At 38.1% G+C, this 27526-nt stretch overlaps 1 protein-coding gene across 3 annotated transcripts in view; it reads left to right on the forward strand.

The window, feature by feature from the left end:
• Window positions 1-18377, forward strand: part of AKAP11 (A-kinase anchoring protein 11) — a 51684-nt gene extending 33307 nt beyond the window's left edge. For 2 of the 3 annotated variants that reach the window (XM_070380247.1, XM_070380248.1), the window contains exons 8-12: window positions 4515-4670; window positions 7794-7877; window positions 8656-8702; window positions 11948-12108; window positions 14498-18377. In XM_070380247.1, the coding sequence (XP_070236348.1) occupies window positions 4515-4670; window positions 7794-7877; window positions 8656-8702; window positions 11948-12108; window positions 14498-14638 (589 nt within the window). In that variant the 3' untranslated portion in view covers window positions 14639-18377. The remainder of the gene's footprint in view (window positions 1-4514; window positions 4671-7793; window positions 7878-8655; window positions 8703-11947; window positions 12109-14497) is intronic. The other variant, XM_070380249.1, reaches the window with a different exon arrangement.
• The last annotated feature ends 9149 nt before the right edge of the window (window positions 18378-27526 follow it).

Consider the following 27526-nt stretch of genomic DNA (forward strand, 5'->3'; position numbering starts at 1 on the left):
GGGGAAGGAAGATATGAGCCATTTCCTCAATTGGAAGGTGAGGCTTAGAGTAGAAAGTCACTTTGCCCAAGTTTACACAGCTGTAGAGTAGGTAGGGTTGAATCAAGGAAACAGCTGGAGAAGTTCATACAGCAAGTACTGAGTTTCACCATATTAATGTACCACTCTGAGATTATGTTTTTATTTCTGTTCACAAAGGTAAGTTTTCTTACAAAGAGTATAAATAACGTGCCAGGCGTCTCTGTCCATGGGATGTCCCAGGCAAAACTACTGAAGTGGGTTGCCATTTCCTTCTCCAGAGGGTCTTACCCACCCAGGGTTCTGTGTTGCCAGTAGATTCTTGACCAATTGAGCCACCAGGGAAGCCCCATGAAGAAAGCAAGTGTTCTCTACATAGTTCCCTCCTGCCACCACTCCTCTTGATAAGCCGCCGTCTAAGGGGCAGTTCTCTGTGATAGTCCTACGGTGTTTTGTGTTTCAGAGACTGTGCCTTGTGCTTAGTGGTCCTAACAGCTTAGTTCAGATGTTTACTTTTAGCCTTCTCTCTCCCTGGGAAAACATCAGGACTGACTTGTGTTATTAGTTTGTAGGATTATTTTTGTTAGTCTTATGGAAAGAGAAAATTTCTTGAGTTGAGAAGGAATTCCATTGAGCCTCATGGTAACCCAGGATATTTTAATAGCTTTTGTCAATGCCGTGACAAGCACTGCCTCTTTTCTTGGCCAGAGGGAGATGCAGGGAGCTAGTGCTGGGGGTGGCGGTGGGCAGCAGCAGGCGGGGGTGGCATGCAGTTTTGAAGAGGTAGCAGGAAGCAGCTCGGACAAAGTGACATTTGAGCAGTGAGCCAAAGGTGAAGAGACAGTAAGCTAAGTGGGAATCAGGGAAATGGGGTTCCCAGCCAAGGTTAGTGGGACTGCGTTTTGGGGAAACAGCAGAGAGGCTTGTGTGGCTGAGGTGGGTGAGCCAGGGAGAGCAGGAGCCCAGGGAAGGTCATGAGAGGTTATCATACCAGATGCATGTTAAAAGGGTTTGGACTCTTTATTTTGATTGATGAGAAGCCACTGGAAGGTTTTGATCAGAAGACTAACACTTCCCCTCTTCATGTTTGAAAATACGGGGCAAGATTGGGGTATAGGGTTAAGAGGCACAAACTACTATAGTGCAAAATAAGCAACAAGGATAAATTCTATAGCATTGGGAAATAAATATAAGCCATTATTTTGTAATAACTTTAAATGGAATATAATCCTCAAACATACCGAATCACTGTGTTGTACACCTGAAACTAATAATGTAAATCAACTGTACTTCAACAAAAAGTTAAAACATCACTTTAAACTGTTCAGTTCAGTCGCTCAGTCGTGTCCGACTCTTTGCAACCCCATGAATCGCAGCACGCCAGGCCTCCCTGTCCATCACCAACTCCCGGAGTTCACTCAGACTCACCTCCATCGAGTCAGTGATGCCATCCAGCCATCTCATCCTCTCTTGTCCCCTTCTCCTCCTGCCCCCAATCCCTCCCAGCATCAGGGTTTTCTCCAATGAGTCAACTTTTCACATGAGGTGGCCAAAGTATTGGGGTTTCAGCTTTAGCATCATTCCTTCCAAAGAAATCCCAGGGCTGATCTCCTTCAGAATGGGCTGGTTGGATCTCCTTGCAGTCCAAGGGACTCTCAAGAGTCTTCTCCAACACCACAGTTCAAAAGCATCAATTCTTCAGTACTCAGCCTTCTTCACAGTCCAACTCTCACATCCATATGTGACGACTGTAAAAACCATAGCCTTGACTAGATGGACCTTTGTTGGCAAAGTAATGTCTCTGCTTTTCATTATGCTATCTAGGTTGGTCATAACTTTTCTGCCAAAGAGTAAGCGTCTTTTATTTCATGGCTGCAGTCACCATCTGCAGTGATTTTGGAGCCCGAAAAAATAAAGTCTGACACTGTTTCCACTGTTTCCCCATCTATTTCCCATGAAGTGATGGGACCAGATGCCATGATCTTCGTTTTCTGAATGTTGAGTTTTAAGGCAACTTTTTCACTTTCCTCTTTCATCTTTATCAAGAGGCTTTTTAGTTCCTCTTCGCTTTCTGCCATAAGGGTGGTGTCATCTGCATATCTGAGGTTATTGATATTTCTCCCAGCAATCTTTATTCCAGCTTGTGCTTCTTCCAGCCCAGCGTTTCTCATGATGTACTCTGCATAGAAGTTAAATAAGCAGGGTGACAATATACAGCCTTGATGTACTCCTTTTCCTATTTGGAACCAGTCTGTTGTTCCATGTCCAGTTCTAACTGTCGCTTCCTGACCTGCATACACATTTCTCAAGAGGCAGGTCAGGTGGTCTGATATTCCCATCTCTTTCAGAATTTCCACAGTTTATTGTGATCCACACAGTCAAAGGCTTTGGCATAGTCAGTAAAGCAGAAATAGATGTTTTTCTGGAACTCTCTTGCTTTTTCCATGATCCAGCGGATGTTGGCAATTTGGTCTCTGGTTCCTCTGCCTTTTCTAAAACCAGCTTGAACATCTGGAAGTTCACAGTTCACGTATTGCTGAAGCCTGGCTTGGAGAATTTTTGAGCATTACTTTACTAGCGTGTGAGATGAGTGCAATTGTGTGGTAGTTTGAGCATTCTTTGGCATTGCCTTTCTTTGGAATTGGAATGAAAACTGACCTTTTCCAGTCCTGTGGCCACTGCTGAGTTTTGCAAATTTGCTGGCATATTGAGTGCAGCACTTTGAGAGCATCATCTTTCAGGATTTGAAATAGCTCAACTGGAATTCCATCACCTCCACTAGCTTTGTTCGTAGTGATGTTTTCTAAGGCCCACTTAAATTCACATTCCAGGATATCTGGCTCTAGGTGAGTGATCACACCATTGTGATTACCTGGGTCGTGAAGATATTTTTTGTATAGTTCTTCTGTGTGTTCTTGCCACCTCTTCTTAATATCTTCTGCTTCTGTTAGGTCCATACCATTTCTGTCCTTTATCGAGCCCATCTTTGCATGAAATGTTCCCTTGGTACCTCTAATTTTCTTGAAGAGATCTCTAGTCTTTCCCATTCTGTTGTTTTCCTCTATTTCTTTGCATTGATCGCTGAGGAAGGCTTTCTTATCTCTTCTTGTTATTCTTTGGAACTCTGCATTCAGATGCTTATATCTTTCCTTTGCTCCTTTGTTTTTCGCTTCTCTTCTTTTCACATCTATTTGTAAGGCCTCCCCAGACAGCCATTTTGCTTTTTTGCATTTCTTTTGCGTGGGGATGGTCTTGATTCCTGTCTCCTGTACAATGTCACGAACCTCATTCCATAGTTCATCAGGCACTCTATCATCAGATCTAGGCCCTTAAATGTATTTCTCACTTCCACTGTATAATCATAAGGGATTTGAGTTAGGTCATACCTGAATGGTCTAGTGGTTTTCCCTACTTTCTTCAGTTTCAATCTGAATTTGGCAATAAGGAGTTCACGATCTGAGCCACAGTCAGCTCCTGGTCTTGTTTTAGCTGACTGTATAGAGCTTCTCCATCTTTGGCTGCAAAGAATATAATTAGTCTGATTTCAGTGTTGACCATCTGGTGATGTCCATGTGTAGAGTCTTCTCTTGTGTTGCTGGAAGAGGGTGTTTGCTATGACCAGTGCATTTTCTTGGCAAAACTCTATTAGTCTTTGCCCTGCTTCATTCTGTATTCCAAGGCCAAATTTACCTGTTACTCCAGGTGTTTCTTGACTTCCTACTTTTGAATTCCAGTCCCGTATCATGAAAAGGACATCTTTTTTGGGTGTTAGTTCTAAAAGGTCTTGTAGGTCTTCATAGAACTGTTCAACTTCAGCTTCTTCAGCGTTACTGGTTGGGGCATAGTCTGTTAGTCAAGAATAAAATGTAGAAGGGGCATACACAGTAACTGAACAACAAATGGAATTTCTTGTGAAGATAGAATAAAACTATAAATGTTTTTTCCTCAATGAATAAAACTATAGATGTTTTTTCGTTGAGGAAAAAAATGAGAGGGATTATGATCCATGCTCAGAATGTTGAAGAGATTTGGCTAGTCTGACTGTACCCTCGATTGGCAGTGTAGAATTCCTTGAACTACTTTTTTTGTTGTTCTTAAAGCCAGAAAAGGGGTAATTTTTGGTACAAATAAAAATACTGTTTTACAAAGCAGATGTGGCAGACTTAGGAACTTGTGGTCCTTCATAGTGTCCCTATTGAAAATATGAACTGCTTTGAAGAGAATTTAAATAAATGATGTGCTTGGGATGAACCCATAATGAACAGAGTAGGTTAGGGATATCAGTGGGTATCTCAGTTAATTTTGAAATTAATAAGCTGTCCTGCCAAGTCTCTTTATTAGCAGATCCAAACAAAGGGTTAGATCGACCACTGGTCTAATTCTGAAGGTCCCATTTCTTGTTTTTGTCATCGGTATCATCAAATGGATATTCCTGTTAATAATACAATTCAGAACCTGATGCTTTTGGACTTATTTTCTTTCTTTCTTTTTTCTAGTCCAAAAGAAACAGAAGAGATTCAGTCAGCTGAGTCTCTTGGTAGCCAGCAGATGCATCTCAGTATTGGTGAGGACAGTACTGGGAGCTGGTCCAACTTAAGTTTTGAAGATGAACACCAGGATGAAAGCAGTAGTTTTCACCATCTAAGTGAAAGGTAACTCTGATTTTGCATGTAATTGCATAGTTTAGGTACTCAGACTCCTCAGAAATAAGTCCCAAATTATACTGAATTTAATTTTAAAATTCTTAATTTGTAAACCTAACCATTATTATCAAAGTGTATTTTGTTCCAACATTATTTCTAATGGTTTGACATTTATTAAATATAGTAATTAGCTGGACTAATTTTCTTTGTGCCAATAATTGAAAAATATGTCATACATTTGATTTTATATGCTTCATGCTATACTTGGCCTTCTCATGAACTTTTGAGAAAAAATTTTCTTTCTCACTTTAAAGGACAGGAAAAAGAATAATTATCTGTAAAAGGCATCAAAATGGTCCTGTAATTTTTTTAATATTATAGTAGTATTTTTCTAGGGGAAGGATTCCTTATTTGTCCATTCAGGAACACTGTAACTTGAGCAGTTATACCTGAATGACTGAAAATACGTAAACTCATTACAAAAATACAGTATAATATAACAGAAGGCACTTCATGTATCATTCTCTCAGTTAACCTTATTCCTAAAACCAGTTTTAGAATATTTTATTAATTAGAATTATTTCCTTTATTCGTAATGCTGTACAGACCTTCCTGAGTAACCTATAAAATGTTACAAAATCTTTATTCACATTAAGTGATACTTGGAAATAGTAAACACTGACCATAGCTGATCCTAGGGAGAGGAGGGGGTTTTGGGCACTTGTAGAAAGGACCCTGTGAAGCTTCTGCAGAACAGGCCCTTGGAATGGACTTACCAGGAGGAGAAGGAAAGAGGGGATGAGGAAGCAGAAGGAAAGGAAATGGTTTTTCAGCTGTTAGAACACATCATCTCGGAGTACTTGGTTTGATGCTTGGATTAACCAGTGAGTGTTAATATTTTTATATTTTTATTGTCATAGTTTTTAAAATGTGACACAAGCCACCAACATTTTACAAAATTTAAATCCAAAAAAGGCAGTCTTTAAAATTAGTAGTAGGAAGTGGGGTAATATCACAGATTATCATTTGGCCCTCTCCATAGCTTTAGAATGTTTACACTTAAATTCTTCTCTCACTTTGAGAGGCTTCTAGAATTTCAGTGGAGTTGACATTGTTGCTTATGAAATCCTGGTGTTAAAGTGGGAGAACTTAAAGGCTAGTGGCCATAAAAGGACTATAGCTGGTTGAACGACTCAATATGGAATGCTGTCCAATATGATGAAAAGAAGGAAGTGCCTACCAGGGTCAGCCCTTGGTTCTTCCTCTTTAGCATTATTTTATCAGTGGTGTAGAACACTCATTATTTGTGAGTGACTCAAAACAGAGATGAAAAGGTTAATCCTGTTAATAGAACCAGAGTTCAGAAAGACCAAATCAGGCTGAGGCTATACCAGTTGTGTTTAACATGAGTAAATATCTTTAGGTTCAGAAAATTAATTACTTGAATGGGAAAAACCTGACCTGATAGCATTTTGTCCAGGGGAAAAAAAAACCTGTGGTTTAATTGACCATAGAATTAATAAGAACTAACAATACTGTGTGAATTTAAGGTTCCGGCACAAAGAAAAACTTAGTGGGGCTCATCCAGGATTGGTGGTGTGCTTGTCTCCTAGAGATTAAGATTCACTGGGTCATTGGCAGTCCCAAGATTCTGCATGCTTGATAAGTGCCTCAGATGATTTTAAAGCAGGTGTTTCAGAGACCTCACTTAAGATACATCCACTTTAGTGTAGAAATGGGTAAAAATTTTAGTTTTGTAATTTTTTTCTGTGCGTAATCATTCTATTAATGGAAGTAAATATGGTGTTTGAGATCATTGATTTTCTCTCTCTTTGGCTCACAGCTGTCTAACCATTCTGTATTTCCATATTTTCTCGATTTTGGTTTGTCTGTCACCAGACTATGTAGGCAAAACTGGTTGGTTTCATGGTTTTACACTAGAGCTATATTTGTTTGAATGTAATGTTGAAAAGACACTGATCAGTTTTAATTTTTATTCTGTAATGCATTACGGTTTGTGACAGTTGGATAGTGCTAATACGTACATGTTAATTATTGAGATAGCCTGGAAACTCTTTAGAACTTTTAAGTAATCAGCCCCTTTTTGGGAACCGTATCAACATTTACTGATGGATAAAAGGTGATTTTATGTTAACTAATTTTTAGAACCCAAATTTTATATTGTGTAAATATTTTTATAATTGTCTAGCCTACTATGGGAAAATACAGCTGCTTATCACTGCAAACTAATGTGCTTACTAATTATTTTAATGATAAGAATTTTTTAAAATTGCATGTTTAGATTTTAATCCGAAAAGCTGAATTTAGTTTTGTTTCCGAACACAGTTGCTTTTTGTGTTGTGTCGCTTTGCCGCACTTGTAGAATGTAGCTGCTTTCTTCTTTTGATTAGGCAGTGAAAGAAGGTATTGGTGGGGTGTTAGTGACTGGCTGATCTGTCAAGTGTGACACGTGATTAGACCTTGCAGTATTCTGAAGAAACTGTATATTATTTAACCTGCTGAATTATACATAATGTGTGAAATGAAGGTAATTGACATAATAACAAGTATCTTAAAGTGAGAAGATGTCTTTTCTCCCCGTAGTTAGACGAGGTCTTTTGGGAATGTTTCAGTGTCTTCCTTCTCATCCTTTTCCCATCCTCCTTCCCTGCCCTGGCCATCACTGTGTGCACTCTCTGAAGAATCAAGGGAAAAAAAAGACTCGAGAGAATGTTAACCTGTGTAAACTTTATCCAGACTGAAGAGCATTGGCTTTTTGCAAATTATGTCCTAAGTTTTGCCATAGACGTTAATTTCATTGTGAAACTTTTTCCTTCTTCCATTCATTTACTGTCCTAAAAGTCACTGTCTGAATCTGTAAAATAAATATAAATTTAGAATAATTTTCATGAACTGCTGAGGACAAGTAAGAAAACTCCCTAATCTCTGAAGCTGTCAAACACCTCGTGTAGTAGCAACGATGGTCTTCACGTAACTCCATGGATGCTGCACCCACCGAGGCAGCTTCAGAACATCCTCAGTTATCAGTGATGGATGCCGTTCCAAGGAAAACCAGGGTTGTTTTTACCATTCATTTTCTAGTTCAGCTCTGTTCTTTTCTTCCTCTGGCAGTAATGGTAACAGCAGTAGCTGGAGCAGTCTTGGTTTAGAAGGAGATTTGTATGAGGACAATTTATCCTTTCCAACATCAGACAGGTTGGTCCAGTCCAGAAATCTAAACACTGATGAGTCTTTCACCACTAATGCATGATATCATATTCTTAAAAGAATGTGGGTTAGAGTGCCAACATGTATCAACCTGCTTTTCTTCTATATTTGATTCTGCTTGATAAATTTACATATAATGAAAAAATTCAACTCTACTAAGATACGACTGACACCTAATTGCAAAATGTGTTACTTTTATGCATGTGTTGCACTGCTTGCTATTTTTCATTCTACCAATTACTGTTTCATTAAAAAGAGCTTGCTTCCTACAGGATTTCTGTTGTTTTGTTTTATTTTGTTTTGTTTCTGTATATAGTTTCATTTCATTTATAAGAAAAGTATAGGAAAAAATGTGTTTTTAACTGTTAAAAATATACAAATGGCATCAACCGAAGCACTAATAAATAATTACTCATGGCATTCTGTGATATTCAAACGCTGTGTTATCTAAAACCAAATTAGCATATTTTTGCTTAAAATTATTTTAAATTTTATTATGTAATTACTTGACACTCTGTATGTTGTGGTCAGGTAGAAATTCTATTACTGATAACTTCCCTTTAGACATCATTGGCACTTGAGATTTTAACATGAAATGGTGTGAGAAGCAAAGCTTCCTTTTTATTGTCATTTCTCCCCCTTTTAAATGTCATATGTCATATTGTAACATTCATTTTTTGGTCACATTTTAAGAATTGACTTTAATACCATTATTAATTAAAGCTTTTTTTTTTTTTTTTTAACTGCTTTTGCTTCATTTGGTAAGTGATGGGCCAGATGATGATGAAGAGGAGCATCAGACTGATGTAGAAGGTAACTGGCTGTTTGTTTTTTAAAGTGTTTGCCTGTTTTTTGTATAAGGTATAAAGTTCTTTAGGAAAGTCTTTAATATTTGTGCATTTTAATCAAATAGGCACTGTATTATTGTTGAGTTATCAGGGTTTTTACATTGCAAAACAAATTCTTTTTTGTTTAAATTCATTAATTTATTTGCCATTTTACTAGACTTGGAACATTCAAACAATACAAACATACCAAAAAAAAGACGTTTATAAGAATGTATATGGAGCCCTATCAGATGGGAAATACTAACTGAAGACTGTTAATAATAACAGAAAAAATCATTTTATAATTCCATAATGTTTTTTTTTCCCCTTCCCTTTTGGTTATTAATGTCTTTTGAGATCCCTTCAACACAATATTACTCATTTAAACTATTCAGTGTAACTTGAAATTATTTATTAGGACAAACATTGATTTATTTTTAAATTGTTTTCCATTAAAATTACAGAAGTTTGCAATTGGAGTAGACCCAGGAGAAGTTCTTGTCTACATTTCTTATTACACAGATAATAAAGGAATTGAAAGATGAAGAAATATTCCAAATCAGGGTATTCTTGAACTAATCTATCCAGTGTCAGATCTTTTGCTGAGCAGCTTGTGTTATTTGATAAACTAAAAGGAGGGGTACTCATCAGTATAAAGATGAACTACTTTAAAAGAAGTATTCAGTTATTTGAGGGAGAAATTTAGAATAGTCTCTTCATATAATTTTGTTTAAAATATAAAATTCTTATATAATGAGATATAATTATTATAATTATCACATGTCAATTTGTTTTCCTTTTCAACTAGTTATTTCTAGAATTACTGTTTGATGTCAATCTTATAAAAATCAGTAAATAAAAGATATTTTTAAACCAGTTCTCATTAATTGCAGTCTTACACTCGCACATATATTTGAAGAAAATACTCATTTCTTCCTTTAATGATCATGGTTCCAAATGTGTAAATACTACAGTTCTGGAATGTGATTTGTAATTCTTAGTTAAATATATTAGAATGTCTTAAGCAAATATCAAAAACTTCTCATGTTGAAACTGAGTTTTCATTATATTTAGATGGGTGTTGAGTTTTTTTCCAAAAATTTTATTTTCCTTTATTTCTGAAAATACCAATGTAAGAATATTCATGTTTAGACATTAGTTTTTGAACCAGTGATTCTTTAATCATCTCTTTAGAAATAGGCAAACAGAAAATTGTAGGAACAAATTACTTAAAATGTACTTTCCACCTGGGTTTCCAGTTAGTTTTATTACCAATTGTATTTTTTTAATTTAGAAAGGTCATGTATCAGTTTTGAGTCCAAATCCTCAGACCTAAGATTATTATTATTTTAGTTCTAAAACCACTCCTAAGTAGCCATTTTTTATATAGGGTTTCTGGAAGTAAGTTTTTTTCCTCATCAGATACAAAGTAGGGGTGAAAAGGGAAAGTAAAAGTGAAAGTCACTCAGTCCGTGTCCGACTGTTTGAGACCACATGGATTATACAGTCCATGGAATTCTCCAGGCTCTAATACTGAAGTGGGTAGCCTTTCTTCTCCAGGGGGATCAGGCAGTATTTTTAGAGTTTTTGTTAGACTGTTTATACTTAGTTGCTCAGTCGTGTCCAACTCTTTGCGACCCCATGAACTGTTGCCCACTAGGCTCCTCTGTCCATGGGATTCTCCAGGCAACAATAGTGAAGTGGGTTCCATGCCCTCCTCCGGGGATCTTCTCAACCCAGGGATCGAACCCAGGTTTCCCGCATTGCAGGCAGATTCTTTACCATCTGAGCCAGCCAGGGAAGAATATTTGCTTTATTTTTTGCTGACTAAAAACAATTCAGAATTATGGAAATCCTAAGGCAACAAGCTTTATTTATTTATTTATTTTTGTTTGTAGTTGTAGGATATCAGTTCTTTCTCTTTTCACTAGAGTTGAATGACCTCTCTTAGAGATCACTCTTAGGCAACCAGACATCCTGAACTGAAAAATCAAGTGATACAACGAACCTTTCAACTCCATGACCTCTGCAGAATTTATAGAATGGCCCAAAGACTATGGGACTGTTGTGTGCCAGACCCATTTTTGATTGAGAATCAGAGTGTGGAAAGGAAGGAAATGATAATACATTTATTTTAAGAGAATAGCATGAACCAATTTTTTTAAATGAAAAATCTTACAGGTCAGTAGGAACCCTAAAAATTAGTAGTGGTCTAAAATGCCCTCCCAACTGTAAAAAAAAATTAGGGACATTCACCAGCAAATGTCCATTACTTGTGCAAATTGGTGTGGTGTCTGCCTACATCCCCGCTTCCTGCTTCTTGTGGGGAGGCCTGGGCCTCAGCACTGCTGGTTGCTCAGCCACCACTAAGCAGTGGTATTCAACACAGGATATTGGTTTAGTTTTATAGTCAACAGAGATTCACCTTTTGTTATGTTGAAAACATAATTTTATTAAAAAAACAAAACAAAGCAAAACTTGAGAACAGTGTCTTATAAGACTGTATCAGAAAAGTCCGTGGTTTGATTTTGTGGATGTAAGTGTTGCATAAGACTTTCCCCTCCCACCCCCACGCCCCCCGCCATATTTTGCCTGAAAAGTGAAGTGATTAAGAGCATGGAGCCAGATTGCCAATGTTAATATCCTGACTCAACTGTGTCCCACCTGTGAGACTCTTGGTCTGTCTCTACCCCTGATCCCTCACCTGTAAAATGAGATGATGGCAGTTCCCTCCTCCTAGGGTGCTTGTGAGGGGTGAGGGCGTTAGTGTGTATAAAGAGCTTAGAACAGCACTTAGGCTGTAATGTGTGTGATCCGAGTATTCACTCCTGCTGCTGTTTCTCTTAGTTCAGAAAGCTTTCTGAAAGTCCATTTAATATATTTGTGTTTTGATTGTAATTGTAGCATTTTAGTTTTATTTGCTATACTTGTGGATTATATTTTGACATAAATTATGGCATTTGTGAAGTGCCAGTTGAATTCAGTGCCTCAGAATAGAGTTTTGCATTGTGCTGTCACAGATGATCAAACTGTTTCTTTATTTTAGCATTATTTTGCCCTTTCGAAGTAATGCTTTAGTTGGTGTTACGGTGCAGTTAAGAAAAGATTATTTTTTGGAAAATTCCTTGGAATCTTAAGAAATGGAAAGTGTTTATATATCCTTAGAAACCAGAGAACTGACAGTTGAATTGATGGATTTCACTACATATTGCTTAAAAATTTAAATTTTAGGTTTGGAGCAAGATGGAAAGACTCTGCTAATTACAAATATTGACATGGAGCCATGCACAGTAGACCCCCAGCTAAGGATTATTCTTCAGTGGCTCGTTGCTTCTGAGGCAGAAGTTGCAGAACTTTATTTTCATGACTCTACAAAGAAGGAGTTTATGCAAGTAAGTACCTACCTTGTAGGGTGGGTGTGAGGGCACAGTGTATGCTGCTCTGTGTCACACAGTTGATCTGATAAGATGCCCACTGATAGCAAATGGGCAGATGCCCAGGCATTAGAGTCCAGTGCTTGGGCTCAGATACCAGCTCTGCCGTAGTCGCAGTGTGACCTTGGGTGGTTCACTAGTCGCAGTCTTTTTATCTGGACTGTGGAAATGAGCATAGAATTTACCTGGCAGAGGTTTGTGAGGATTAAATATAGCACTGTTAAAAGGTGCTTAATCCAGTGCCTGGCACATCCTAAATTCTCAAAGCTGGGTGTCTTTAATAAGCATTTCATGTGCTCATATGAAAAGATTGAGTTATTCTTTGTACTTAATTGATGCATAATTATGCCTAGTAATGAGTATGTCTCTTCTGTTAATCCAGTGTCATTAGTATGAGAAGCTAGCATAAGCAAAAGCCCATAAAAGTTTATAAACATTTAATAAGGGATAATAGTTCACTTTGAGCATTTAGTAGGGTTCTAATAATAAAACATTCAGATTAGGTGCATTAAGAGAATATTTTTATTGATAATTTACTGTGTACCAGTTACATTATTAGCCAGAATTTTTCGTTTGCAGCCTTAAGGTTTTTGTCCAGGACTTTTCTTTATCAGAACTTTAATTTAATCGTATTATATAATGTAGAATAGTTCAAAGAATAACCAATATAAAATGATTAATAGTAACAAAAAAAGGAATTGTCAAGTTACTCTTGATTTCCAGTTCAGAATTTTCAAAAATATTATTGAAAGAAGTATGTGAAAAAGATATATTAAAAAATTGTTTTTTGTATTTTGTTGTTTTTATTTAGACTTCTTGAATTTTTCCAGCATAGATTTCTGTTCAGAGGCAGAGGGAGAAAATAAGACAGAAAAAAAGTTCAGGAAATGAATTGTCAAGGGGAAAAAATGGGTAGGGAAAGTATTAGAACTGACTATATGGAAGCAAGCATTTTCAAGTCGTTTAGTCTTAGATAAATTGAGGACTAAGGAAGGCCTTAGGCAGAGCTGAGTGTAATGGTGCTGAGGTAAGGGAACTGCATCCCCACATAACCTAAGAAAACATTCTTGCAGTTCCTCAAAAAGTCAAACACAGCATTATTATATAACCCAGAAATTCTCCACCTAGGTCTGTACCCAAGAGGAATGAAAACATATGTGCAAGGTGGTGTTATTTGTAATAGACCAAAAGTGGAAACATCGTAAATGTCCATTAACTGATGAATAAAATGTGGTCTGTCCATGCAGTGGAATATTGTCAGTAAAAAGGAATGAAGTAGAGACATGCTACACCCTGGAGGTGGAGGACCCTTGAAGTCATTATGCTAAGTGAAAGGAGCCACGTCACAGAAGGCCATATATTTTGTGATTCCATTAAAATGAAATGGCCAAAATAGGCAAATCTATAAACTGAAAGTAGATTAGTGATTGCCTCGAGTTGACGGGGTTGGGCGGAATGGGCAGTGATTATTAACAGGTAGGACTTTTTTTGGTAATAAAGATATCCTAATGTTTGTGGTGATGTTGCATTCAACTCTGTGAATACACTAAAAACCATTGGCTGGTCTATTTTAAATGGGTGAATTGTGTGGTATGTGAATTATATCACAGTAAAACTATTTTTGAAAAGGTTAAGCATATTTATATTACAAACAATTCGTTTTTATAGAACTAAATAGGAAAAAAATCTGAGTTGAAGACATATTTAGATTGGTGATGATAGTTTAAACCTGTATTTTTATACTTAAAAAAAATGAGGTATAATTGATATATAACACCATATTAGTTTCAGGTGAACAACATAATGATATTTGTTCATACTACAAAATGACTGCCATAGTATTTAATTTTTATTTACTTTTTTTCTGAAACATGAACATTTCTTACGTGTTTCTTTTGAGCCTGGAGTGCGTATTCCAGGGGAGAAAGCCACACTGTACGTTGTGGAAGGAAGATCCACATCCTTTTATTAAGCTTGACATTGTCTTTATTATTTTATGTTCCCAGTTGAGGGTGTGGCAGATGTATTTAGTTCAGTTCAGAGTTTCCTGTAGAGATGGAGCCTCTCCACGCCCACACAGACACTGTGCTGGGTGAGGTTTGTGGGGTTCTGGCTCCCGCAATCCCAAAGTGTCCCTCTGTGGAGGAGAGTATTTATAAAACCCAGGAAGGAAAAATGTTTAATTTGTGTAAAGAGTGGTGGTTTAGGGGAGAATACCTTGTTATAACTGGGAAACAATATTTTGCTGCAAACAGCAGTTTGATCCAGTGTTATAAATAAAAATGAAAACTTTATTGTTAAAAAATTGCTTTTGGTTAATGTTTGGCTTATCTTCCTTTTTTACTAGCTTACAAAACGGCTACAGGAAAAAGGGTGGAAGGTGGGAGACCTCCTGCAGGCTGTGCTTAAATACTATGAGGTGGTGGAGAAGACATCCAATGAGGAGAGATGCAAGTCCCTGTTTGATTGGCTCTTGGAAAATGCATAGAACAAACTCCAAACCAGTAAATTTTATTATTTGTTTTGGGAGAGGAAGAAAAGACACATAGGGTAAAATTTGAGTAGTGAATATTAACATTTAAAGTGAATTGGGAGGAAAGTAAATAGCTATTAAGTGTGTTGTGTCATCATATGGTGTATATAGTTCATACTTTCGTAATCTGTCAGATATTATCTTCATTTATTCTTCTGTACACATGTGCAGTGTGTTAAGTAAGACCCTAAGAACATGTATTTGAAGGAAGGTCTGACTGTGAGGCTTTCAGGAACATTGACTGATGACAGCGTTCTTTTCGCATCCAAATAGTGCTGCTAGAAATTGCACTGAGGTGGCTGAAGGTGGGTTCCAGGGATAAAGAGTTATAATTTTGCTCCTTTACAAGCAAATGGTTTCCTGTTAATAACAAATCTGACATCAAAAAAAACAGCATTGAGGCTAATTTATTTTTCTGACATCTTTTTCTATTTTTAAGGGTCAGTTTTATTTTCATGGTTCAGCTATTGGTATTTTTTTGAATCCCCCAAGTTATTTAATTTCTTATAAACTGTAGTTTAGGTTTCTATAAATACTATAAATGATAGTTTCCCCAGCCTTTCATTAAATGATCTTATTTGCTAATGTTTCCAGTTGTTCTGGCATGAAAGTGAGTGAGTGAGTGTGTGTGTGTGTGTGTATTTGTGTGTATGTAAAGGAGAACTTAAACCTTGCTAGTGGTGGGTACCCTCTTTTATTTTACTCTTTTCTGGTTACAAACCCACTGTTAACATTAAAAAGGTGCTTTAAAATAAAATGTCTATAAAGATTGTGCAGTAAGAATTTTTCTTTTTTGACTATTTTGAGTCCCCACCTTATTCTTTAAGTGAAAATAAAGGTGCAAAACATATTGAAATTTTAAAACTTAATGTTCATTTGGAAATGCATTTAGAGAAGCCCAATAATTGTTTTCTCTGTTGGGATTTTGAAAACCTTTAGCAAGGATTTTTAAATTAAAACTCCACTTTAGCAGGGATAAGCTTTTTCTAGGAAAAACGGGACCTTCCCACCAACCCCTTCCCCAGTAAAATGTATCTGTACTGTTTTGTAAAGTCCTCTGATACAGTCTTTCTGGGCTCTGCATTCTGTTCCACTCGTCTTCAGTAACTGCGAGTTGACCAGGATTGTGTTTTGTGTGAGGTATGTGCATGTGAATTTTTGATTCTTCCATTAGCAGATTTTTAATTGAGAGGGAATCATTTTTTTTGGAGGCTTTTGGTTTTGCTCTCACTTTTTCTTTTTTTCCTGAGAACTGACTCTTCTGGAAGCTGCACAAAGTATCGAGGACAGTAGCACCTGCAGGGGACAAGGAACAGGGCACTTGCATTGATTTGAATTACAGTTATGGCAGGAAATCATTGCTTCTTAAGAAAAATGCCAAAATCTATTTAAATGTTTTGAGGTTACACTTACAGAAGCTTCTATTTTTCTCAATTTAAGATGAAGAAATAGAGCAGGCCTTAAAAATAAATTTTGCTAAAGTTTCTTCGGGCATTTTTTAAGGTTGGAGAAATGTAGGAAATGTATGTAAGCAGAATTGATTCTGTCTTTAGCTTCTTAGAATTTGATCTGCAGCAGCACTGGACGAGGTTCTTAATTGTTAGGAAGCAGGTTGTTATAACATAGATTAATTGATTATTAAGCTTAGGTTGAATTTTTACAAGTGTATAGCTATCAAATTGTGTTTGGTATTTTCAGTGTATGTACGGGTGTTATTAACAGCAAAACTGAGTTCTGAATTTCTTTTAAGCTAAAGTGACAATATGTTAGTTCTGTAAAACTCTCTACTTGAAAACGTTGATTTCCTGTATGGTAAGGTTTTCCTCCTGTCTTTGTTTTTGTTCGTTTTCTGGAGCTGTGCTGGATTCCGAGTTCCCTGTTCAGCCACTGTGGCCCAACAGACCAGTCCTTGGACCCTGGTGTGTATAGTACTGATGACAGTGGAGCTCCACACACAGCGGTTCAGTGCAGGGATGTAGAGAACGTTGGCAAACGTGAAAAGAAGCGGGAGTTAAGCTTCCTTATATAGAGAGAGAACATTGGAGTTTAGAACAGTATCTTTTAATCAAGAACAGTCTAAACTTACTTTGTTTAAAGGCACTTTGTGATTTTTCCAAAGATGTAGGTCTATTTGGTTGCTTAGTCTTCAGAACAGATCTGTTTGTCGAGGACGACTCTTATTTTGTTAAAAATCTATTTGATGTAATTTTATTATGATACTGTAATATTGCCATTCTGCATACTTTGGCCCTTATGAATATCATGTCTTATTCAGAACTGTTAAAGTTGTGATGTGCTTTGGGTTGAATTTTCTGTTTTATCAGTTTCAGAACCATTGGAGAACTGTGAAAAAAAAGTGAAGGAAGCCTTGGATGGGGTTTTTAGAACATTGTTTCAGACGGAACTTCTTTTTCCAAGCCAAGTTTAAAATTCCATTTATATTTGGGGTATTAACTCATTTTGATTTTGATTTATTTCCTGATTTTCACAAAAGGAATGATTCATTTATAAATCACAGAAGAACATTACAGTATCTCTGGGATGGTTTAACACAGTTTAATGGTTTAATGGAGTTTTAAAATCTTTGAGAACATTTACTCAGTGAATATATGTGATAACATCTTCATAGTTTGACAACCATTCCATTTACCCTTTTAGATATTTGATAGGAATTAATTCAACTCATAATACTTCCATTTTGCTTAAATAAAGGTTTTATTTTGCTGGTAGGAGAAGTTAGTTATTAAATGCACCAGGTATAAAGTAAAAGATGGTTTACCCACGTGGTTTTGATATCACGCACATTCCCCAGATGCAGTGTTTAACCTTGACTCATCACCAGGGTCTAGACTCAGATTAGTAAATATTCCTCTCTCACAATTAAAATGATCAATTTCCCATCAGTCTGTTGCTTTAAATTTTATTTCTTCAAGAGAAACTTTCCACAGAATTAAGAAAAATAATAATGCATCCATATTCAGGGTGTAGGGAAAATTCTTTCCATTTCAAGCTCTGTCCACCCGTCACCAGCACAAGAGAAGTAGAGCTTCCCTGGGAATTACGAAGCTGTGCTCAAGTGAAATGCTTTTTTCCTCACTCTCGTTTGAGGCCCTGCATACATTGACTAACTCACCGTATTCCTGCTCTGGAGATGCAGACGCAGTGTTGGTCACACTTGTCACTTTATATATTTATTTTTTTTCTACCATCCATGTACATTCCTTTCACAGGGGTAGAATCATAGGTCTAGAAGTTCATTGTCTTGTTTTTTGTTGTAATGTTTGAACACTATTTAATATCAGGTTTTAATATTGCTGGATTTGCTACCTTTTGTTACTTGTGCAGTGTTAATAGTAATAATTCACATTCTTGTTTAATATACCAGCTATAGAGCAAAAGCAGCTTTGAATAATTATAGCTGTTTATTTGACTGTGCTGAATTATTCCGTTAAGATCTTGTATAACAGTAACTTTTTTCTTTTGCTTTTTCAGTAATTTAATATGTTCATTTACCAAAATATGAACTTCAGGATGCACTAAAATTTTGTTTTTGCAGTGGCTCAAAAATAAACATTTCAGAAATTACTTTTGTAATAATTTGCGATCAATTGTTCTTTTATTTTTTCCAATTGTTTAAGTCTGTGATCTTTCTCTCCCAATTAAGAATTTCCCAATAAACTTAAGAGATGCCTGACTTTGGTTTTCAATCTGTAGTATCTTGTTAACACACTCAATACTGGACTAAAACAAAAGCATAGAAGGCACATCAAACAACCTCTACGTTTCTAACATTATTTTAAAGAAGAACGGAAGCTAGAATATTTTTAATTGGACACTGAATCCTAAGTTTTTATTTGAGTGCCTCTGAATGCTGACAGGATGACTTGACAGGCTGTTTGCCTTTTGGATTTTAGTGCAAAGTAGAATATTGTGATTGCCTTGAATATATAGTGTGTTAGGGAATTCTCCAGTCTGGACCGAGCACTTCTTCCATAGGATATAGAGATCAGACCTTTGTCATGCTGTATAGTATCAGGTACTTCAAAGCTAGGTGCTTGATTATTTATTACTAATGGAATTTGACTTTAAGTGTCTTCAGCCTTGGAATTAGTGATCTTTTAGCTTTTCATGAATGTTTCAAAATGTTAGGAAATAATGATCACATATAATGGCTTGGGTATGAGTACATCTCAGGAACCAAGAAAACAAAATGCTCTCAAACCATAAGATTCTTTTGACTGTAATTCCAAAGAGGAAAAACATTTCAAAAGGAATGGGACCTTGTGACAAATGACATTTGAATACCTTTGCAGCAGCATTTATTTACAGCAGAAACAGTAAAGAGTTTAGGAAGTTGCATTTTGGGAGGCAGTGGTGGTTGCATTTTTTCCTCTTATTTGAGATCTGTGTTTCAGCTGGGATAAGGAGGGAGGATGAGAGACAAGCCTTGAAGAAGTACCTCACATTTAAAGTATGAAAGATGGAAGAGCCACATACCCCAGGATGAATATACTCTTGGTGCTTTTATGCAAAGAGGGTAGGAGGAAAAACCTCAGAGCCTTTAGCAGCAGCATTTACAACAGAAACAAGAGTTCAGGAAGGCTGCCCCTTGGGAGTGGAGTGGTGATGGTTTTTTTCTCTGTCCTTAGTAGTTTTGTAATCACCTCACCTTCATTTTACTTTTGTGCTCTGGAGCAAGAAGGGTAATATTTTAGATTGGAAAGAGATGAAAAGAGACATCGCAAGAGGATTGAAGCTTCAAATTTGACATTTTAGGTCTTTCCCTCCCTGCCTTTCCCCATCCTGCACCCCATGTTATCTTTTAAACAGACACTTCGATTTTTTAGTTTAGAGCAAGGGATTAAAACCGGACTCCTTGGTCCAACGTGAGATCTGATTTTTAAAATAATTGCCAACACTTAAAAATAAGGAGATTTCACATTTAAATAGGTTTTGTATTTCAGCATCTCTTGAAGCATTGGATGCCATGGAGTACTGATTGGGGGCTTCCCAGGTGGTGCTAGTGGTAAAGAAACCCGCCTGCCAATGCACAAGACATGAGAAACACTGGTTTGATCCCTGGGTCAGGAAGGTCCCCTGGAGGAGAGCTTGGCAACCTGCTCCAGTATTCCTGCCTGGAGAACCGCATGGACAGAGGAATCTGGTGGGTTGCAGTCCATTGGCTCGCACAGAGCTGGAACAGTCGACTGAAGCAGCTTTGCATGCACGCACGCACTGACTGGACTCCTGTGTGGCAGCAGTTTGACAGGAGCTGCATAATGGTTGCTCCTGTAGTCCAGCCTTGTGTTTTTCTTGGCCAGTGGCCTGACATGCTTCACTTTACTCACTTGTGTTGCCTGCTGGGGCCCTATAGGAGTTTGAGATGCAAACTGACTTAAAGCAGTTGAGTTACTTGATGTGTTTAGAAAATCTGAATGATTCTCTAACAGCTCTTTGCTTCTCTAGGATTGTGCAGAGATGGGAAGGAGAGTCTAGAAATTACAGACTTGGTGAGTTTATTGCTCTTGAACAGGGAACAGATCCTAATTATTAAGAGCACGTAGAGACGAAAGAAGGGAAAGCCAGCCTGGCTCTGCCAAGAGCAGATTCAGTTTACATTTCCTTTTTCAACAGAACTACCCGGCGGGCATGATGGAATACCAGAGATATAGTATCTATTTTAATGAGGCATTTTGTATGGATAAAGGAATGACAAATTGTGTCTTCCTGACTTTTTGAGAAGGCACAACAGTTCGATTAGCAGTCTGCTCAACAGTGCGTTGAAAGAGAATAGCTTCAAGTGCTGGTTAACCATCAAATCTAGAAATTCGTATTTTTCTAAGCTATTTTTCAAGAGTGATCATAAAAATTAAGGTAACTTCCAGTTGACTGAAAGAGTTTATGTTTACCTCTGTTGAGAAGAAAAACTACTGAAGTGGATACTATTTTTCTAAGAAGGAAATTGAACTCTAAAGAAACAGGGTTAGCAGCATTTAAAAAAAATAAGAAAACGAAAGCCACCCAAAAGCAACACTTATTCACATAATCCTGTTTACCATTATGGCAAGCATTCCATGTCATTGAATCCAGACATCAATCTTGTTGTTATGATTCCTATTTTTCCTGTGAGAAAACTCAGGCTCAGGTTGAAATTTTTTACATCAGGGATAGTTGTGATGCCCTGATCTCCCAGGCTCCAGAGCCTGAGTTCTGCTCGTCACACTACATTGTTTCACCATAATTAAAAACCAAAATACAAAAACATGATGAAACCACCTGTAAGAATACATGTTGCTAAATTGTCTCTGACTCCTTTGTGACCTCATAGACTGTAGCTCACCAGGCTCCTCTGTCCATGGGGTGGGTTTACATCTGTCTAGTTCCAGAAAAACATCTTTCTGCTTTATTGACTATACCAAAGCCTTTGACTGTGTGGATCACAAGAAACTTTGGAAAATTCTGAAAGAGATGGGAATACCAGACCACCTGACCTGCCTCTTGAGAAACCTATATGCAGGTCAGGAAGCAACAGTTAGAACTGGACATGGAACAACAGACTGGTTCCAAATAGGAAAAGGAGTACGTCAAGGCTGTATATTGTCACCCTGCTTATTTAACTTCTATGCAGAGTATATCATGAGAAATGCTGGGCTGGATGAAGCATAAGCTGGAATCAAGATTGCTGGGAGAAATATCAATAACCTCAGATATGCAGATGACACCACCCTTATGGCAGAAAGTGAAGAAGAACTAAAGAGCCTCTTGATGAAGGTGAAAGAGGAGAATGAAAAAGTTGGCTTAAAGCTCAACATTTAGAAAACAAAGATCATGGCATCTGGTCCCATCACTTCATGGGAAATAGATGGGGAAACAGTGTCAGATATTATTTTTTCGGGCTCCAAAATGACTGCAGATGGTGACTGCAGCCATGAAATTAAAAGACGCTTACTCCTTGGAAGGAAAGTTATGACCAACCTAGATAACATATTCAAAAGCAGAGACATTACTTTGCCAACAAAGGTCCGTCTAGCCAAGGCTATGGTTTTTCCAGTGGTCATGTATGGATGTGAGAGTTGGACTGTGAAGAAAGCTGAGTGCTGAAGAATTGATGCTGTTGAACTGTGGTGTTGGAGAAGACTCTTGAGAGTCCCTTGGACTGCAAGGAGATCCAACCAGTCCATCCTAAAGGAAATCAGTCCTGGGTGTTCATTGGAAGGACTGATGCTGAAGCTGAAACTCCAATACTTTGGCCACCTGATGCAAAGTGTTGACTCATTGGAAAAGACTCTGATGCTGGGAGGGATTGGGGGCAGGAGGAAAAGGGGACATCAGAGGATGAGATGGCTGGATGGCATCACTGACTTGATGGACATAAGTTTTGGGTGAACTCTGGGAGTTGGTGATGGACAGGGAGGCCTGACGTACTGCGATTCATGGGATCGCAGAGTCGGACACGACTGAGCAACTGAACTGATATTATCTATTGATATCTATTGATAACGTGTCTATTTATATCCATATCTATTTATACCTATTTATCTTCTATTGAGAAAGATTTATTTTAAAGCATTAATTCACATGATTGTGAAGGCTGGTAAGTCCAAAATCTAAGTGGGCAGCAGCAGGCTGGAGACCCAGGGAAGAGTTGATGTTGTAGCTCTAGTCCAGAGGCAGCCTGCTGGAAGAATTCCCTCTTTTAGGGGGAGGGGACTTCAGTCTGTTTTCTCGTAAGATCTTCAACTGGCTGGATGAGGCCCACCCACACAATGGAGTGTCATCTGCTTTACTCAGAATCTACTGATTGGAATGTTCATCCCATTAAAAAGAATTCCTTTTCAGGTAAATATATCTGCACTCCAGACATGTGTGACCAAGTATCTGGCCCTGTGGCCTAGCCAAACTGAAGCATTTTTCCTTAACCATCACACCAAACTTTTGGGCATGACCAGAGTGAAGACCTCAGATGACTACACCCACAGTATCAAAGTGAAGTTGGGGTTGGGGGAACAGCTTTCCCACTCTGGGGCTTGGAAGAAAACTTCTCTAGAACTTTGGCAGTGACTCAAGTTAAAAATCTTTCGTGAGACTTGATAGGCTAACTCTCATGTGAGCAGTTTCTCAAAAAGTCAAAGTTATATAATTCAACAATTCTATTCCTAAGGAGATTCTCAAGGGAAATAAAAACACAGATTTCTACAAAAACTTGTGCATGAATATTTATAGAACTATTCATAACAGTCCCAAAGTAGAAACAACTGTCAGTTGATGAATAGATAAACAAAATGTTTATCCATAAAATATTCAGTCATTAAAAGGAATGAAGTAGTGATACACATTACAACATGGATGAACCTTAAAAATGCTATGCTAAGTATAAGAAGGCAGACACAAGTGGTCACATGTTATGTGATGCAATTTATGTATAATGTCCAGAATAAGCAAATCCAAAGTGACACTTAATTGTTTCCAGGGTCTGGAGAAAGAAGGGAACGTAGAATGACTGTTAGTGGGTTTCCTTTGGGTGATGGAAATGTTCTGGAATTATATAGATTGAGAAGGCAATGGCAACCCACTCCAGTACTTGCCTGGAAAATCCCACGGGCAGAGGAGCCTGGTAGGGTGCAGTCCATGGGGTCGCGAAGAGTCGAACATGACTGAGTGACTTCACTTTCACTTTTCACTTTCATGCATTGGAGAAGGAAATGGTGACCCACTCCAGTGTTCTTGCCTGGAGAATCCCAGGGACGGGGGAGCCTGGTGGGCCGCCATCTATGGTGTTGCACAGAATTGGACACGACTGAAGTGACTTAGCAGCAGCAGCAGTGGTTGAAGAAATCAACCATCAATATTCATTGGAAGGACTGATGTTGAAGCTGAAGGTCCAATACTTTGGACTCCTGATGTGAAGAGCCGACTCATTTGAAAAGACTGTGATGCTGGGAAAGATTGAAGGTAGGAAGAGAAGGGGACAGTGGAGGATGAGATGGTTGGATAGCATTACCAACTCAATGGACATGAGTTCGCGAAAACTGCGGGAGGTAGTGAAGGACAGGGAAGCCTGGTGTGCTGCAGTCCGTGGGGTTGCAAAGGGTTGGACTTTTGAGACTTAGCGACTGAAAGTCCGACATATCTTAGCAACTGAAAAACCATAACAAGTGGTTGTACAACTCTGAATAAAGATGACTGAATTTTATATTTAAAAGGATGAATTTTGTGTGATAAAAGTTATATATCAGTAAATTGAATTAAAAACAGCAGAAAGCAAGGAAATAGTTTTAAAAAACAAGTAAAAACTTCTAAAATTAAAAAAATAATGGAGCCAAAAAACTCAAGAGTTTAATAGCAGATTAGTCATGGCTTAGAATATTGAAAAAAAATGTCCAGAATGCAATGTAGAAAGACAAAGATGTGATGTATTAAAGTTTAAGTGACCAGGAGGGAAAGGACAACTAATAAAAGGAGAATAGGGCATGAACAGGATCAATAGCTGAAAAGGTGATTGTTGGGAATTTCCTAGAAATGATGGATGAACCACTCAGTTTCAAAAAACCTAACAATTCTTAAGTAAAAACAATATTAGATTTCCCAGGTAAACCTATACACATACTTGCCTACTTTTCCGGATTATTCAATAAGCAAGCTAAAATAAATTTCTAGGATTGCCAGTAAAAGAATATAAAATTTATATATATTTAAAACTAGTGGAGAAAAAAGATTAGAAGCCAAGAAAAAATAGAAAAACAACTGGGGCAAAAAGTGAAAAGCACAAAGTAAGATGGCAGATCTAAATCTCACTTCCTTCATCCCTCACAGGTGTTCCTGAGAGCACCCCCTCCCAGTAAACTTCCTTCCAGGAACATCCTGGTCTGTTTGCAGGGCAACCTCATCTGTGAAATGAGGACAACTGCTTTGGAAAAGGATGATTACTTAGTTAAGGTGGACGTGTGTGTGCCCTGTGACACGTCTACCCTTATATGGAAGCTTTAGAGAAAATTTTGCATATGAAGACCAGGAGATGTGTACAAGTGTTTATCAATAGTGTAAGTTATGGTATGTTCATCCAGTGGAATAGTCCACAGTGGTAAAGAAGGATGACAGATACATGCTTCAACATAGACACGCTGCAAAAACAGCAAAAGAAGCAAGTCACAGAAGAATATAAAAGAGTGAGTCCATCAAGGTTCAAAAACAGGCAAAACTATGTTCAGTTGACCTTCTATATCTGTGGGTTACGTGCCCCTGGATTCCAACCAACTATAGATTGAAAATACCTTTTTAAAAGCCCCAAAATTTCCAAAAAGCAAAATTTAAATTTGCTGCATGTCTACAACAATTTACATAGCATTTACATTGTGTTTACAGCAATTTGCTTTATATTTACATTGTATTAGGTCTTATAAGTGATCTAGAGTTGATTCAAAGTATACAGGAAGATGTGCATAGGTTAAGTGCAAATATTAGGCTACACTACTTTATATAAGGGGTGTCAGCATCTGTAGATTTTGGCATACAAGGGACTTGTGGAATAATCCTCTGATGATTGAATTATGTTGTAATATATACATCTACACATACATGTATGGGCTTCCCCGGTGGCTCAGTGGTAAGGAACCCACCAGCCAGTGCAGGAGATGCAGGACATGCACGTTCAATCCGTGGGTTGGGAAGATCCCCTGGAGGAGGAAATGGCAACCCACTCTGGTATTTTTGCGTGGGAAATCCCATGAACAGAGGAGCCTGTCACAAAGAGTCTGACATGGCAACTGAGCATGCGTGCACACATATATGTATATATACCATACATTCATTAAAAATTTTATTGTATTTTTGGCTGTGCTGGGTCTTTGTCGCTGCATGCAGGCTTTCTCTGTTTGTGGTGAGTAGAGGCTACTCTCTTGTTGAAGTGCATGCGCTCACTGCGGCGGCTTCTCTCGTTGAGCATGGTTCTAGGGCTCTTGGACTCAGTAGTTGTGCAAGGGCTTAGTTGCTTCACGTGTGCAATCTTCCAGACCAGGGACTGAACCCGTGTTCACTACATTAGCAGGCAGATTCTTAACCGCTGGACTACCAGGGAAGCCCCATACAACCACTTAATAATCAAGTATGGCAGCGGAACCTGATATCAAATTGCCAACATCCGCTGGATCATGGAAAAAGCAAGAGAGTTCCAGAAAAACATCTATTTCTGCTTTATTGACTGCCAAAGCCTTTGACTGTGTGGATCACAATAAACTATGGAAAATTCTGAGAGAGATGGGAATACCAGACCACCAGATCTGCCTCTTGAGAAATTTGTATGCAGGTCAGGAAGCAACAGTTAGAACTGGACGTGGAACAACAGGCTGGTTGCAAATAGGAAAAGGAGTATATCAAGGCTGTATATTGCCACCCTGTTTATTTAACTTATATGCAGAGTACATTATGAGAAACGCTGGACGGGAAGAAACACAAGCTGGAATCAAGATTGCCAGGAGAAATATCAGTAACCTCAGATATGCAGATGACACCACCCTTATGGCAGAAAGTGAGGAGGAACTAAAAAGCCTCTTGATGAAAGTGAAAGAGGGCAGTGAAAAAGTTGGCTAAAAGCTCAACACTCAGAAAATGAAGGTCATGATATCCGGTCCCATCACTTCATGGGAAATAGATGGGGAAACAGTGGAAACAGTGTCAGACTTTATTTTTCTGGGCTCCAAAATCACTGCAGATGGCGACTGCAGCCATGAAATTAAAAGACGCTTACTCCTTGGAAGGAAAGTTATGACCAACCTAGATAGCATATTCAAAAGCAGAGACATCCCTTTGCCAACAAAAGTTCACCTGGTCAAGGCTATGGTTTTTCCAGTGGTCATGTATGGATGTGAGAGTTGGACTGTGAAGAAGACTGAGCGCTGAAGAATTGATGCTTTTGAACTGTGGTGTTGGAGAAGACTCTTGAGAGTCCCTTGGACTGCAAGGAGATCCAACTGGTCCATTCTGAAGGAGATCAGCCCTGGAATTTCTTTGAAAGAAATGATACTAAAGCTGAAACTCCAGTACTTTGGCCACCTCATGTGAAGAGTTGACTCATTGGAAAAGACTCTGATGCTGGGAGGGATTGGGGGCAGGAGGAGAAGGGGACGACAGAGGATGAGATGGCTGGATGGCATCACTGACTCGATGGACGTGAGTCTGAGTGAACTCCAGGAGTTGGTGATGGACTGGGAGGCCTGGCATGCTGCGATTCATGGGGTCGTAAAGAGTTGGACATGACTGAGCGACTGATCTGATCTGATCTGATGTGTATATGTGTGTAAAACTGTAAGGGAATAATTAATACAAAACTTAGAATAGTGAATTACCATGGAGATGGGAGATGGATAGGGAGAGGATGTAATAGTGTGTTCTAAGGTACCAGTGATCCACACAGTCAAAGGCTTTGGCATAGTCAATAAAGCAGAAATAGATGTTTTTCTGGAACTCTCTTGCTTTTTCTATGATCCAGCGGATGTTGGCAATTTGATCTCTGGTTCCTCTGCCTTTTCTAAAACCAGCTTGAACATTAGGTTCACGTATTGCTGAAGCCTGGCTTGGAGAATTTTGAGCATTACTTTACTAGCATGTGAGATGAGTGCAATTGTGGGGTAGTTTGAGCATTCTTTGGCATTGCCTTTCGTTGGTATTGGAATGAAAACTGACCTTTTCCAGTCCTGTGGCCACTGCTGAGTTTTCCAAATTTGCTGGCAAATTGAGTGCAGCACTTTCACAGCATCATCTTTCGGGATTTGAAATAGCTCAAGTGGAATTCCATCACCTCCACTAGCTTTGTTTGTAGTGATGCTTTCTAAGGCCCACTTGACTTCA

This window comes from Bos mutus, chromosome 12, assembly GCF_027580195.1.
Source record: "Bos mutus isolate GX-2022 chromosome 12, NWIPB_WYAK_1.1, whole genome shotgun sequence".
Classification (NCBI taxonomy): Eukaryota; Metazoa; Chordata; class Mammalia; order Artiodactyla; family Bovidae; genus Bos; species Bos mutus.